Source organism: Leptosomus discolor, chromosome 1 (genome assembly GCF_034619465.1).
Source record: "Leptosomus discolor isolate bLepDis1 chromosome 1, bLepDis1.hap2, whole genome shotgun sequence".
Classification (NCBI taxonomy): domain Eukaryota; kingdom Metazoa; phylum Chordata; class Aves; order Leptosomiformes; family Leptosomidae; genus Leptosomus; species Leptosomus discolor.
Genome location: NC_141391.1, coordinates 204,166,990 through 204,182,352, shown reverse-complemented (window position 1 = coordinate 204,182,352; position 15,363 = coordinate 204,166,990). Strand labels below are relative to the sequence as shown.

The 15,363-nt window shown below is 48.4% G+C and overlaps 2 protein-coding genes across 6 annotated transcripts in view; one reads left to right on the top strand and one right to left on the bottom strand.

Moving 5' to 3' along the window:
* Nucleotides 1-10,008, top strand: part of KMT2E (lysine methyltransferase 2E (inactive)) — a 63,491-nt gene extending 53,483 nt beyond the window's left edge. For all 3 annotated transcript variants that reach the window (XM_086480728.1, XM_086480719.1, XM_086480734.1), the window contains 5 exons: nucleotides 529-1,092; nucleotides 4,003-4,301; nucleotides 6,365-6,453; nucleotides 6,753-6,844; nucleotides 7,725-10,008. In XM_086480728.1, the coding sequence (XP_086336854.1) occupies nucleotides 529-1,092; nucleotides 4,003-4,301; nucleotides 6,365-6,453; nucleotides 6,753-6,844; nucleotides 7,725-9,239 (2,559 nt within the window). In that variant the 3' untranslated portion in view covers nucleotides 9,240-10,008. The remainder of the gene's footprint in view (nucleotides 1-528; nucleotides 1,093-4,002; nucleotides 4,302-6,364; nucleotides 6,454-6,752; nucleotides 6,845-7,724) is intronic.
* Nucleotides 10,009-13,174: 3,166 nt separating this feature from the next.
* SRPK2 (SRSF protein kinase 2) overlaps nucleotides 13,175-15,363 on the bottom strand; it is a 151,196-nt gene continuing 149,007 nt past the window's right edge. For all 3 annotated transcript variants that reach the window (XM_086474216.1, XM_086474225.1, XM_086474233.1), the window contains one exon: nucleotides 13,175-13,399. In XM_086474216.1, the coding sequence (XP_086330342.1) occupies nucleotides 13,215-13,399 (185 nt within the window). In that variant the 3' untranslated portion in view covers nucleotides 13,175-13,214. The remainder of the gene's footprint in view (nucleotides 13,400-15,363) is intronic.

The window sequence follows — 15,363 nt, the reverse complement described above, 5'->3', positions numbered from 1 at the left end:
TAAGACATGTTGGTTTAGAAAAGCTGTTTCCAGCCATGGTTATGTGCTGCATTTTTCATGGTTAATACATCTTTAAGAAGTACAAAAGAAGTGTTTATAACTTAAGAAAAGTTTTTCCTTATGTGGAGGGTTTTATTTGGGCTTTTCTTGGGCTTTTTTTTTGGTCATCTTGAAATAAATGTTTCGACACTGAGGATCCCTTTTATGTCAGATTGGAGCAAGTGCTTTGTAACTTCCTGGGCAGGGACTTGCTCCCGTTGAAGCCTTTCCCCTTCCTCTGCCAGTCATAGATAAAACCTGGCATGTAAAGTTTATTTTGACTTTGGTTAATGTGCATTTTATTAAAATGCTTCTACCTGATAACGTGGCAATAGTAGAAACGTCTGGCTGTAGAACTGTTTCTTACAAATAGATAAATTCATGGTATTGGAGAGCCTTTAATCCCACTTAAAGGCACAGCTGGATGTCAGAATAGTTGCAGTTCTGTTGGAGTGTGGAAAAATATTTACATGTTTTTTCTTCACACAGGGATATGACAGAGCATCGATTCTGGCACTGAATTCTCTCAGAAGTTCCAACCTGACAGAAATGGGCCTGCAAGAAATAAAGACTATTGGATATTCCAGTCCAAGGAACAGGACTGACGTCACACGGCAGTGCACTGGAGAAATGGAATCTGTGTCAGACCTCCAGCTGGGACTCGAAGTGATTGAGCAAAGTGCGCTGCATAAAAACCTGGAAGCCCCCCCACATGATAGGACTGATTCAAACAGCCAATTAGAAACTGCTCATTGTGGACGGGGCACAATTTATTCTTCCTGGGTAAAAAGTCCCGACAGGACAGGTGTAAATTTCTCAATGAATTCTAATTTGAGGGACTTGACCCCTTCACATCAGTTGGAGGTAGGAGGTGGATTCAGAATAAGCGAGTCAAAGTGCCTGATTCAAGACGATGCTAGAGGCATGTTCATGGAAGCATCTGTTTTTTGTACTTCAGAAGATGGAATTGCATCTGGCTTTGGAAGGACTGTCAATAACGACAACTTGATGGATGGAAATTGCACACCCCAGAATCCTCCACAAAAGAAAAAGGTTATCATTTTAAGAATCATTTGGTCTGTCTTACATAATCTGCTAATGGTATTTCTATAGCAGGAAAAAACATAATATGATAAAAAACAACTGATGGCTCATCTTTAGATACTACAGTGTAGTAGACATTCAGGGGAAATAATGAAGAACAAAGAGTAAAGCTACGTATACCCTTTAGTAAATTTATTTTTTCCAAGGTAGATACAAGTTTACTTTTACTCCATGTGAGTCCGAAATGATTTGCTCAATAAATAATTGCTTTTCGGGCTTGAAAATGGTTGCTTATGCCACCAGGTATTACAATACTCTGTTATACAGAATATATACTGCATCATAGGGATCATATACCATGAACACTTGTTATGAATTACTGCAAAAATAGCCCTCACAGATTGATGATACTGAGGCTTCAAAATTCCAATTTTTATATGCTTAGGGTATGTTGGTTTCACTGTTAGAACTACACAGAAATCCTTAGTTCCTTTTTCTTTAGCTTGCTTTCTTTTTTTTAATAAAATACTCTGCTTGGAGAATAAGCACAATCTAAACTTACCTACAAGAACCCTTTGGCCAGAGTGGTAAGTTGTGTGGTCAGGGCCAGCTCGAACCAGAGCTGGGACTTAATCTGCGTAACTGCCTGTGACTGCACGTCACTGCCGAGTTAGAGCCCCTTCCTCCTCGCAGAAAGGATGGCAGGCTTGGAAGGCAGCAGCCTGCCACTTCTGTCTCGTGGCAGACTACAGTAACCTGTCTGGTGTGAAAGATGCCGTTTATTTTTGTTACGGAAGTATCATTGGGGGGTGGGGGTGTATTCTGTGTGCGCACGTGCCTGCACAACAGGGGCTTGGTGCTTCTGGTCCCATTGCACCACCCACCCCCCCGTGTGTGCCTCCTCCCTGTGCCCTGGGGCATCCTGCTAGGGAGCAGTTACAGTCTGCCTTCAGAAGTTCTCCATCAGAACTGGATTTTTTCTTTACTTTGCTTCAAACAGAGAGGTAACTGAAGCCAGACGGTAGGAGCTCTGTTCGTACTGATTCTGCCCCGACAGTTTTGTAGATCCCCCACGTGTTACTGTGGCCCTGCTAGAAGCATCAAAGAACCAAAATTTCTGTAGCTTTGCATTCTTCTTTGTCTGAAGGTTAAATTAATTTATTTTCAAATCCCAGCTTTTATTAATGTATTAATTTATTTCACATCCCAGTAGCCCTCCCACCTCTCTCTTGCTACAAGGACTCTTCCAGGTTGTTTCTGCTGAGGGCTTATGCTACAGTAATGTCCATGTGAAAAATGTGTGGCTTCCCCCTGACGCTTCCCTCAGTTTGAAGAAACAACCAGAGAAAATTCTATCTGTACCCCTGAAGGAATGAGGTTTAGACTTTCCAAGGCCACACAGAAAACGTGTAACTTGTGAAAAAGTGTGAAAATCAGGGGTGAACGTCACCTAAGGAGAAGGTGAAAATTCAGGCTTTTTACAGGAGAATTTATAGAAGCCTTTCCCTGGGATCACGTAAGACACGAATGACCTTAGACAGTTCTTGAAGGAGGTTTTTCCCGTATTTCAGCGTTTCTGTGGGCACTTGCTCCTGGATCTTCTCTCACCGTTGTACAAGTCTATCCCATTTCGGTACAGGCCACGCTGCAGAGATTTCATCCATTCTTACCATTTAAGCTTTCTTTAAAGCAGTATTCTTCAAGGGATCCCAGTCATGTGATGTATAAATAATAGATTGTTCAAAAGCAAGATCAGTTCTTAATCTAAACTTTCTTTTATGAAAAATTAAATATTTTTAACTGTTCTTACCCTGACATGGAGATGCGTCTTTAACAGATAGATCTGTTTGAAAGCAAACAAAACTCCCTAGAACTGCAAACTAAGCAGGCTGCCTTGTTTTGCTCTCTGTGTAGAATTGGATGTCTGCTGCATTGAGGACTAAGCTAGTTCAATGTGATTTTTGTTTTTTTTCCATTACTGCACTTTAGTTTCTTGGTTTGGATGCTGTATGGTTCAGAGTAGGTTGTTGATAACTAGAAGGAAAGATTTAAAGATGTTAAATGTCATTTCCACCAAATTGGTGTTATTACTGAATAAAGTAGGTCTGAAGGTCAATATTTTAGCTTTCTGATTCAAATCTTGAAGATACATAGTGAAAACACTTGACAATTTATTTTTTTTTTCAGTGGAGGTAACTTGCTGAACATTCAGACTGTTTGCTGTTCTATGGCAGCATCTGTGTGGTGACTTTATATACGTACATAGAAAGTAGAAACACTTTTTCCTTTGTGTCATTGGTTTTGGTAATAAACTTTACAATACATTCTTAATCAGTCTTTTACAGTGCAGTAAAGACAGAAATTCAAAATAAACTGGAAAAAGAACAAAAGTTTAAGTTGCAAATTATATTTGTTAAGAAAAATCTATGAAGAGCTTAGAGAATCTTTTGATATGTGCAGTAGAGTGAAGCAGAAGCGTGGTGGGTTTTTCACATGGGGGAGTCAGACTGAGCAGGGTGTAACATCTCTTAAATTAGCTTCCCTGTGTTAGTGTCCTCTTACTAGTGCTGCAGGTCCAGGAGAAGCTGCAAAGTCCCTTGTAGCTTCAGCCAGTGGTATGAATTTGCAGTGAGCCTTTTGCTGACCCGCATCACCTCCTGCTGCTTCCCCCTGGCAGAATGCATACTTCCTTCTCTTGGCAGAAGCTTTTTTTTTTTACATTGTTGTTAGTCTTTAGTAGCTCTGTGAATTCACCACATCTGTGGTGAAATACCTTCATCTATCCGTATTTTCTTTTAGAACCCAGTAAATGGTTTGTTTTACTGAAAGAACATGTTTAATCAAAACTGAGAGAAAGGAAATAAGTAAACTTCCCTTCTGATGTTTGTTTTGGTTTTGTTGGGCTTTTTTTCTTCCTAGGTATCCTTACTAGAATACCGTAAGAGACAACGAGAAGCTAGGAAGAGTGGCTCAAAGACAGAAAACTTTCCCCTGGTTACTGTGTCTCCTCATGCTGCTGGTGGAGGAAATATAAGTAGTAACAATGGTGCTAATGATGGGTATAACAACAGTGGTGAGAACGGGGAGCAACCTGATAACACTGCGAGCTTACCTTTACCACTGCCAACTGCTGTTTATAATGCAGCTCCAGAAGACATTGGCAACAACTGTGCGACTAAGGAATCTTCCAGTGAGAAGAGTGAACCAGAAGTTCAGTGGTAAGCCATAAAACTGGGATTAAAGTGCTGAAGAATTATTTACTTAATTCTGAGTCTTTCCTGTTTGAAATCGAGTTTTCATTGGTAAGGGTGCAGTTGCAGGTTACCAACGGGAAGCCCTTTTTCAGATTAGTAAGGAGTTGTCTTAATCTCTTTCCTCACAAATACATCAGATGCCTCATAAAGAAGAAACATTACCCATAAGGTACTGGTTAAATGTTTTCATTCTGCTTTGCTTTTTTGTTTTTTAAGAGCAAAACAGGTACTGGTTGGAGCAAGATGAGTTGCCTAGTGCTGCAGATTATGAGACTGCGTAGGTAAAGTGCAGTTGTAAATCTGTAGAACATGGCATTGGTGAGCAGGCGTGCTCCTTCCACCGCTGCACAGGTTGGGCTGTGTGTGCTTGCTGCGGTGTGTGGAGGAGAGAGCAGCACTGGGATGGATGTAATGGCCGTGAGAGACCTGAGTCCGAGTCTCAGCGCGGCCCTGGCTCTGCACTCCTGTCCTTGTATCGCCTCTGCTGCGTCTGTGGGCTGAAGGGAATGTTTTTCATCTCAAATCTCAAATCCTTTCAAAAGGGAGGAAGGGTGGAACAGGAGGATGATCTGTATTGGTCAGCAAAAGCTTTAGAGGAGTTCAGGAAGTCTGCTTTTCAGTGATGTGGCTGGAATGTTTGCAGTGGTTGCTGTCGCTTAAGTGCGACGTGCAGGGCTGCATGAGTCTGCCTGATGGGCCCTTCTGCTCGGGTGGAGAGCACGTGGGGAGGCTCGCGTCGTCGCTCGTCATCACGAAATGGCTCCCCTGCGCGCAGACCGTACGCTGTGTTGGACGCCGTGCCAGGTACTGCGACACCCAGCAGTCCTGGGGGGAGGCACAGTGCGAAGGGGGATGAGAGAGAGTTACTTCAGCCTGCGTAAACGCTGCATTTTCCACGGCGTCTTTGGTACCCTGAAGGTAGATGGTCAGCTGCGGTGATGCCGTCTCCAAAACGTTCCTAGCACAAAATAAGCCCTGCAGGCGCTCCTTGCGCTGTAGCGAAGGCCTAACGGTGTGTGGGGGTGAATGTGGGCTGAGGAGCTGAACATCCCTCTGCGCAGCTGCTCCAGCTGTTGCAGAATAGACGGAGTTCATAGAGCCCATTGAAGGGAGAACCGTAAGTGCAGTGTTCAGCGTTTCGCCGAAGAGGGGCTGTGAGTTCACAACGCAGAAACCAGTGTGCTAGTCAGCAAAGGATGTGGAAACAGGCTCAACTGGGGAAGAATTTATTAGGGAGCTTCTGCAGCAGTCCCACAGGCAGCACCGCAGTGCATTTTAGTGCAGCAGTGCTGTAGGGTAATGCCGAATGTTCTTGCCTGAAAGAAAACACGGGTTTTGTAGCAGTGCTGTGGTTTTTTTCTTGGTCAGGTTGCGATTGTCGGAGGTAGTTGGCTGAGAAAGAAGATAGGACGGTCATTTCATACCCACTGTCCGGCAAGTGAAATGTAGGGGCTTAAACAGAGATTACTTGTAGTTGGGCAGTATTTACAACTGTGGATCTGCTATCTCAGAGCAAATTCTTTAAAAAAATAAATAGATAAATAAATAAAATAAAGTGCGGATTCTTGAAAGACAAAAGCAAACAAAAATCCCAACCAACAAACCAAAAAACAAACCAACCAAACAAGAAACTCCAGAAAACTGTTTCTGGCTTGGGAAGATGACAGTTTTCTGTAAATGGAGATTATGAAGCAGTACCTGCAACCTTTTGTTTTTCGAAGCGTAGGTTTTCACTTTTCAACTTTTTAGAAAAAGAAAAAAGACCTACAGATCTTGTTTCCATATTAAGAGGAATTGTCGGTTCTTGTAATGTAACAAGGTTGCAGGAAATCTGCGTTGTGAGGTGGGAGAAAATAGGTAACAAAATACTTCACGAATCACGTGCCATATGTGCAGCCGGTTACTTGGCTCTTAGGTGCAGTCAACACTCTCGGCTTTCTCTGACCCAGTGTTTGGATATACATTGTCCTCAATTTGGTCTGTGGGAGAACATCCTCTTAAATTCAAAATGTGCTTCTCTCTTCCAGGACTGCATCAACCTCTGTGGAACAAGTGAGAGAACGAAGTTATCAGAGAGCTTTACTCCTCAGTGATCATAGGAAAGACAAGGACAGTGGTGAGTCGATTTATGGTATCGGAGGTAGATAAATCCAGCCAGTTCCCCCGTGGTAGTCCCTGATCGTTCTAATACCACGTTTGGGTCTGCTTCGTCTGGAGGGGGAGAATCACCCCGTAGCCCCTGCTCACAGTCTCGGAGGTCGGTGAGCAGATGACCTTGTCTCACACTTGGCTGTTGAATAGTCTCCTACAACAACTTCAGTAGCTCTTCTAAAGTCAAGTGTGAAGTGCTTGGCGATCTTTGCAAAAGGCTTGATTTTTCCCATTTTTACAGTTCCCTCTGCTTTGTGTCTGCAGAACCTGATCCTGAAAACCCAGAGCCGCCTTCTGAGTGTCCGTCCCCAGATACTTCCCAAAGGACTTGTAAGAGTCCGTCGAAAGCGAGCAAGGTAATGTACAGCGTGCGCAGGTGCCTGTGAATACCTCCGTCTGATCTGCCTTAAAGACGTTAATCTCGTGATTTACTGCTTAGGTGCACGTGTGCTTACGTAGCCTGTTCGTGCACTAACTCAGCACGGGTCAGCGCTGGCAGGAGTGTTTGTGGCAGCCCGGACATGCTAAAACGCTGGTTTGCATTCCGCTCTGGGGCAGCCGTGTCTGTCTGCGTATGATCTTGCGGAGATGGTGTCGGTGGATTCGGTGTCGCTGTGGTTCCGCAGGGTGGATGCCGAAGGAGGGCCGGGAGAGCTGACAGCAGCAACGGGACTTGTGTCCTTCGTACTGTCACGGAGTTCGCTCTCCCACATCAGGGCCTGGCACTGTTTTGTCAGTAGAGGCGCTGGTACAGAGAAGGGTGTCGAGTAGGTGCCTGTACGGTATTGACCCAAGTAATTCAGGCTGTCATGGTTAGCCTGTCTGCTTGCGCTGTGCCAGGTTTACACTGTTACATCCCTCTAAAAGTGGCTTTATTTTTGTAAATGGTCTTGTCTGGAATTTTCCTTCAGACTCAGAAATGTAAAACGTTAACGAAGAGCAGATTCTTTCTTTGACCTGATGAGTCATGTTTCTGTTAGTAGTTTAAAATGCAGTTGTTGGTCTTGGACTTCGAAGAACGATTGACACGTACTTGCCAAAAACAGTGTCTTCCTAAGTTTTTAAGCTTTCTGTTGTCGCTGGTTTTTGTATACCAAACGTGTATATCCTGTGCCTCAACGCTTCTTTTCACCATCATGGCACAGAACAATATTCTGAGAAGTTCTTTCGGTCCTAACGTATGCATAGTTGAACATTGCGGATGTTTTGTCCTGACTGCCTGCCTTTTCGTTCTAGCCCTCTTCACCGAGCCCTGTAGTTTCAGCGCAGTCGCTTGGGAAAACACCCACGAAGCCAGATTCGCACTGGGAAACTGCAGCTAACGCACCCGAGGCCGAGGGTGCGAATCATCCCAAACCCGAGCTGCCACAAAAACAGCTGACGAACAGTGTCCAAGCACTTTCAAAAACTCACCCCTCTCAACCGCACCTGCGCGGTTCTGCTGAGCAACTTTCCCATTCACAGAAGTTGCCTTCCGCACCTTTGAAGCTGCATTGCCCCCCTTCGCCTCACGTGGAGAACCCTCCCAAGCCCTCGACCCCTCACGCGCCGGTGCAGCATGGTTACCTTTCACCAAAGCCTCACTCGCAGCCGTTGGGATCTCCGTACAGACCTCATCACCCCCAGTCACCTCAAGTTGGAACGCCCCAGAGGGACACCCACCGCAACTTCTATCCGGCAGCGCCGGCCCTTCAGCCTAGTAATCAGCAGCAGGCTGGCGGGCCCCTGTTTCCTCAGACAACTTCAGGACAATCTTCAGCTTCGTACAGCCAGTTTAACCAACAAAATTTGAACAGCAGTGCCCCACCTCCCCCACCCCCCCCACCCCCTTCTTCTACTTACTATCCAAGCCAGCAGCCCTCTGGGAACTTCCAGAGCTACAGCCAGCTGAAGGGCAGCCTACCCCAACAGACAGTCTTCTCCTCCGGACCAAACCAAGCGCTTCCTGGCACAGCGGGTCAGCCGGCGGTGCCGGGACACCACGTAACTGCGGGGCATTTCTTGCCGTCCCAGAACCCCGGTATTCATCACCAGGCGTCGGCGTCCGCTGCTCCCCCTCCTCCTCCGCCCCCGCCGGCCCCAGGCCCTCACCTGGTGCAGCAGCAGAGTACCCATCAGCAGCACTCTGTAGCACACGTCGTCGGTCCGGTTCACGCCGTGGCAGTCGCTCCCGGGTCGCACATCCACTCTCAAGCTGCTGGTCACCATCTGCCGCCACCGCCTCCGCCCCCGGGTCCTCTCCCCCACCACCAGCCTCCCCACCCCTCCTCTGGACATCAAGGTTTGCAAGCACAACACCAGCATGTTGTAAACGCCGCGCCTCCCCCCCCTCCACCCCCGCCCTCCGGCGTCATAGGCTCGGGGCACCACCCGGCGTCAGCACAAGGGTTGCACCACCCGCCTCATCAAGCGCCCCCCCACTTCCCCGCCAGCGCCCATGCCAGCGTCCCCTCCTACTCCTCGCAGGCCCCCCATCACACGACGTTAGGACCTGGACCTCAGCATCAGCCTGCTGGCACGGGACCTCATTGCCCCCTCCCCGGTCAGGGTCCTCACCTCCAACCTCAAGGACCAAACAGCCTCGCCACCCCCACCGCTTCGGGGTTCTGCCCTCACCCCGGCCCCGTCGCCCTGCCCCACGGCGTGCAGGGGCCGCAGCAGGCCTCCCCGGTGCCTGGACAGATCCCCATCCACAGAGCACAGGTGCCACCCACCTTTCAGAACAATTACCATGGGTCGGGGTGGCATTAAAACGGATCCCTTCAGTTCTAAGCATTTTTAAAATGTTCTGTAATATAAACTGTGTATATTTCATATGTACCTGTTGGAGGTACTTTTTAAAGCTTGTACATGATACTTTGTATAAAAGCAGACAGACACCAGTGCTCTTCCATTGTACTCTTTCCATTCTTTGCTTTTTAAAATTCCTGAAGATGTGCTGTTCAGCCAGTATTAGGTATTTCTTTTTATTTTGTAAGTGAACATTCCAGCTGTTCTTTCTGGCAGTAGGTTTGATGCTGCATAATCTTTAAAATTTTATTGTTGCAGTTAAATTCATTTAGTGAATGTTTTCTATATTACTTTTATACATATGTAATTAAGTAAGTACACAGGCTAAGTGATGGCACTAACGATTTTTTTTCATTTTCTTCTGTCAACAGTTGTTTGTGCATAGAGATAGAAAACAATGCAATACAAATTTTTATAGTTTTGGTGTGGACATGGCTTTTTGTTTCATCAGTTACTTGCAGAAATTGTAATTTAATGTATAGACTGTTTCTAATGTCTCTGAAGAGTGCTGTAAATACTGTATTTCTTTGGCTTGTAAAATTGCTTAAAGCTTCTTTCATTTGATATAGTATTGTACATAAGTCTTTTGCAAAAGAAAAAAAAGGAAGTGTGATCTTTGTGAAAGTAGTACAGTATATGATCTTTAATTTTTTTTTAATATACTGTCACATTGCAGCACTGGTTGGGCATTTTAATTCATGTTAATAAATCACAGTTATGTCAGTTTTAACCACTTGTCCCGGAAGGGTGCTGTGTGCGCAGGGCCGCGGCCCCAGCTCTGGGGAACAGGCGCCCCCGCGGGCGGGGCGGGGCGAGGCCGGAGGGGAGGGCGAAGGGCTGCCTTAGGGGGGGGGGCGTTTGCCGGGCAGCGCCCTTGGGCGCGGAGGCCGCAGGGCCGCGTCCGGCTGCGCTCCCTCCCGCTTCCCTCGAGTGGAGCGGCGGGCCCGCCCCTGGGAGCAGGGGGTGGGGACAGACGCCTCGTGGGCCCTTCCGGGAAGTTCCAGCTGAGCTATTTGTACTGCAGCGCCCTTCTCGGCGCGGCCCGCCCCCTGCAGGGGTTCCCTGACCCTGCCGTCAGGGAGCGCCGAGAGGTGCTAAACGGGGGCGGGGGGGGCGCCTCTATCGCAGCGCCCTTTTTGACGGCTGGAGGGAGCTGTTTATTCCTGCCGCGGAACAGCAGCCGCTGGGGGGGGGGGGGGGGCCGCTGCACGCGCCGGCGCGGAGCTGTTCCCGCCTGGGCTGTGACGGTGCCCGTCCCCGTCTCGGCAGTGGCTGCTCTAGACCCTGCTCGCTGACAGCGCGGTGCTACGGGGGGCTGCTCCTGCTCACGGCAGAAGGGCGGCACTTCTTGTAGAAAAAATGGGGCCTGCTTGAAATTCTAATTTGCAACTCCGTAGTGAAGAAGTTTATTAGTAAAACCAGTGCCCGAGGAGCACCTGCCGGCTGCGCCAAACACCCGCTGTCTGCAACAGCCCCTGATGTGCACCAGCATGAAGTAGGGCAGGAGTCGGCCAGCGACAGCCGGAGAAGCCCAGCCAAGCACACGGCCCTGCTCAGACACTGACCCTCAAAGCACCTGCTGCAGCCTCTACAGCCCAGCCGTCAAATCCCGGTGCCCCAACCCCTGTCCACTCCTCCATGAAGCGGGTCGTGACACCACTTGAGCTACCAGCCAGCATAAAACGCACGGTACGTGGCAAGCTCTCGGAGCGGTGGGCGGCGGAACAGGACCGGGACTACGCACGGCTCCCCGCACTCTGTGGTATCGCCGCGCCCAAGCAAAGGGCAGCGGTAGGTGTGGCGGCGCTGTGCGGTTACGCACCTTGCCTGGCTTGAACCGGCAGCGCTCCAGCCGGGTGCTGGTACGTCCTGCGTGTCAAGAACAAGCTTCTAACAGGCCGCAGCAGCCAGACACGACCGGCAGCTGGGCCGGGTGTGAAGCCGAACACAACTTTTACCTCTAGCTCTGGAGTCCCTTGTTGCAGCATCGTCCTTCTCGGCAGCGTCGTCCTTGGGGCCGTTACAGCAGTTCCGGTGTGAGCGCTCGGAGGGCGAGGGCAGGCGGTCCTGAAACCCGACTGCTGGCAGGGCCTCAGCGCGCGGAGGAGTTCCTCCCGAGCGGTGCGTGCGTGCCGCGCTCCGCCGTTTCTTTTTGGAGAGGTGGCTGCACCGGCCTCGCAGGGACGGGTACTGGGCTGCTTGCTCGTGGCAGGTAGACACCCTGTGTAAGTACTCGTGTTTCGGTTTTGTCACGTCTCGCCTAGCGACCACTTACCCACAGCCCCTCGCGCCACCTGACCCTGCGGGATGCTCTGATTTACACCCGGTGACGTGTCTGCTGACTGAGCACAGAGCTGCTTTTCCCTTTGGCCAGGCCAGAGCCGCCCCCGCCCACCGCCACCGGACCTCGAGCACCCAAACAGCTGGCGTCACGCCTAGCAAAGATTCCAATGACCAGCACACTGTCTGAAAAAACAAAACACTTTAATTAGACAACTGCAAGCACCTCAAACAACTGGTTATTGTTACAGCATGGGGCTATCTTCTCACAATCTAGTTATTGCAAAGGCATGTGAATAAATTTCATATGGACAAAGTCAAGAAAAAAGTGGCACCGTCGTTACATGAAGGTCAGAAGTGAGCTTACATTCACCCCACTGACTTCTAAAAGAGGCCAAAACACACCTCCATACTGTACATTCTAAAATCTGTATTGCCTACAAGCTTCAGCCTATGCAGCTTTTTTTTCCTAGGAAACATGTAATTGTTGCGTGCAACTTACAACGGGAAATTGTATGTCTCGTGATGGGAAAGAATAGAGCTAGTGCAATTTGTTTTAGAAACATGTAAAGCTATGAATGGAATGAGCATGATCTTGCTGCTTGGGTTATTTTACCCACTGCACTGTAAATACTTGCAGCTATATCCTTCCTTAACTGACGCCAAGCACACACTTTTATTATAAAAGATCAGTAATTCTACACAGAGAGTGGTTCTCATGCTCAACTTTTAATTTTTTTTTTTCCTTAAGGTATAGTACAACTTACAGTGCTTATCAAAAGGCAACACCATATGGTACCATGTCTCCACTATCACATTGTAAGGGAAATTGCTATTTTTCTTTTCTTAAAAGCACTTAAAATAGGCAAAAGTTCTAAAAGGGAGTGCTAAATGATAATGCATACTTTAGTAGAAAGAAGTCTAGCCTTCCTTTAAAGTGCCGTTTGGGGAATGAAATCCTGTAAACCAGAGCCACTTTGTTTAAAATCCAATGAACGGGAACTGCTACAGAATAGAAAGTTTACACAATTCCTTAAAGCAGTTTAAAGTCCACTACATGCAATTGGTTCGCTATAAAGCTCTCTAAAACTTAAGTTGCTTTACTCTGAAATTGAGTCCCCAGTCCCATATTTAAATGGCAATAAACATTTACAGGGTGCATTTACATACACTATAATACAAGAATGACATCCCTTTGCCAGAAGATAAAATTGTACAATTCCTCGCCGTAACTCAGTTCTGACTTGATAAATTTCTTACGCTTGTAAATTATATAATATGCATCAGCTAAAATATTTTTTTTTTTTCATAAATAGTTACAAAACTTGCCAAAACACATGGGGGGAAGTTTCCTTTGTTCCAAAAACCTGACATCTGAATGCCACACAACACAAGAAACAATGCTTAAAGACACGTTAAGTGTTTTCTGAAGAAAGTGGGTGAGTAAACTACTAGCTGAAGACAAAAAGACTACCCTTCCCCAAGAACACAGTGCACAAAAAGCAAAATGTCAAACAGTACCTCAAGCAAAATAAAGGTCTGAGGATTGAAGCCAGCTCACGTGTGATCCTGCTAAAGAATTTGTGACAGTCACCGTTTAGGTCCGATGCATTGGAAAGCGGTTGCTGGCTTTTTTGTTACAGCTGGGAGATTCTGCTAAGAATTCAGCCACGGATGCCTAAGGCATTCTCCAGCTGAAGCTCGTTTCTCTGGGACCATTTCTAGCATGGGGATCAGGAAATCTGTAAACTGTGCAGCATCTTCATGAGGCCAACCATACTTCTCCACAAGCACATCAAAAAGACTCCAAGGTTTCAGCTTGGTAATGTGTCGGAGTTCTCCTGCGAACAGAAATATGACTGGCGTTAGGAAAATACCTCGTTACCCCTGTCAGCGACCAACCCCTGCTTCGTTTTTCTCCCGCTCTGCATTCACAGCACCTTGAGCAGGCTGAGAGTTACGATTTAGGAAGGGCAGCACGTTGCAACCTTGCTTGAGGTCCTCAGGGGAGATGAGTATGTCCGATGTCAAAACCACGAAATCTTTCCTACTCAAACTGCACGCGATTACACCTGGGCTCCACCCTACGCATCGGTTCTGATTTTTCCTGCTGTCTCTCGCACGCAAAGACACTCATTTGCGCTCACGCCATCGCGCAAGGAACACCGCAGCCCGTCCTTCTTCATCAGCCACCCAACCATGCCCAAGACGGAAGTCTCGGCAACAGCGGCCACTGCCTCGCTATGTGGCGTTGGCTGACAACGCGGCGGGGCAGCGATTCATTCCAAACCAAGCCAGGCACAGAGGTTTGGCTCTGGGAGGTCCTGCTCCATCTCCCAGGCAAACACTCCCAGTCCTTCCTGAGAAGGAAGCAGCTGCTGCTGCTGCCTGCGTCTCCTTCAGCCAACCACCAACACAAGCCGGGGCAGCAGCTGCAGGATTCGACCTCCACCAAAGAGGGGGCTTGCGGCCAACCCGGCAACCTGTTTCAGACCAAAAGAAAAGAAGGAGGCGAGAACCCTTCTGCCATTCAAACCAGCAGCATCATCCAGGTCTATCCACAGGTCATCCAGCATGATGGGGAAGATGGACTCTTCTGGCTGCTCCCTGCTCCTCCACTGCCATCTCCTTTCTTCCCAGGCATGCACCTGAGCCAGGCGGTCTCTACGTGATGCTACAAAAAGCACTTCAGAGACCCCTGTGGTGGTTCTGCCGTGTCCCCTAACTGCTGAGGAGGGCGATGGGTCCTCACCCAGCACTGGACGCTGACCACGGCTCGCCCACAGCTTCACAAGCACACTGCGCCCGCCGGTACGGGGGCACGCAGGCCGTACCATTTTCAGCAAATTGTTGTCCCTGGCTGTAACCTCCTGCCCACAAAACGCCATCAGGCGTCAGCTCGCCCGTCTGACTTTCTGTAGGTCCCTGGGGCTACAGAAGTCCCAGGGCAGGAGAAAAAACCCCTTGTCTTCAGACTCCCCCTGAGAGTTGGAGCATCCGAATGCAACGGACCAGAACCGCCACGGGCCCAGCAGGACTCGCTCCTCTGCCTCGGGCCACCACGGAAGGTTCCAGACAGGGTGCAACGCTTGAGAAAGCAGCTCTCTGGGAGCTATCGTAGAGACCCCAAAAGAGAAAGAGAAGAGACCTGCCGGTAACAGAAAGCCAAGACGTGCTGCCCACAGCCGGCCCACTGTCCCCTTCCATCTCGCAGGGCAGGAGGGGTGCTGAGACAGAGGAACGAACGCGGAGGGCGCCTCCTGCTGGTTTCTGTCAGTCCGTTTACAGCACAAGCGTGTCCCATCAGTGCCCGCCAGTCAAACCAAAAAAGGCTCTGCTTTGGGCTCGTACTGTCCCGCAGCGCGAGCGCACAGAGAGGACGGCAGCGCATCTCGGAGAACTGCATTCATTTCCAGGCTCACTCTCAGCCCTTTACAACTCTGAAATTTCACTGCTGAAAATCTCACCCTTTTGAAGGTTTCCCAAGGCGTGTATTGGTGACTACCACCACCAACAGGCAGCAAACGATCTACTAAGAACACAAACTCAAATATTGCCAAAACCCACAGAAAACAGTGACCTGTTTTTGACTGCAAGCAAAAAACAGCTAAAAAAAATAATAATCAAGCTGTGTCCAGAGCTCCTCCAGCTGACAGCATTCATTGCAGGGGTTGCCATAAGCATTTACCAAACCAGGCTAGCTTTGGGGGAGTGTGTGTGTTTCCATGCAGCACTGTCTTCACCTTCGTATTTAAATTATGTAGTGTTAGGCATCTTTCCTCCCTCAGGTTGTGTAAAGATTGCA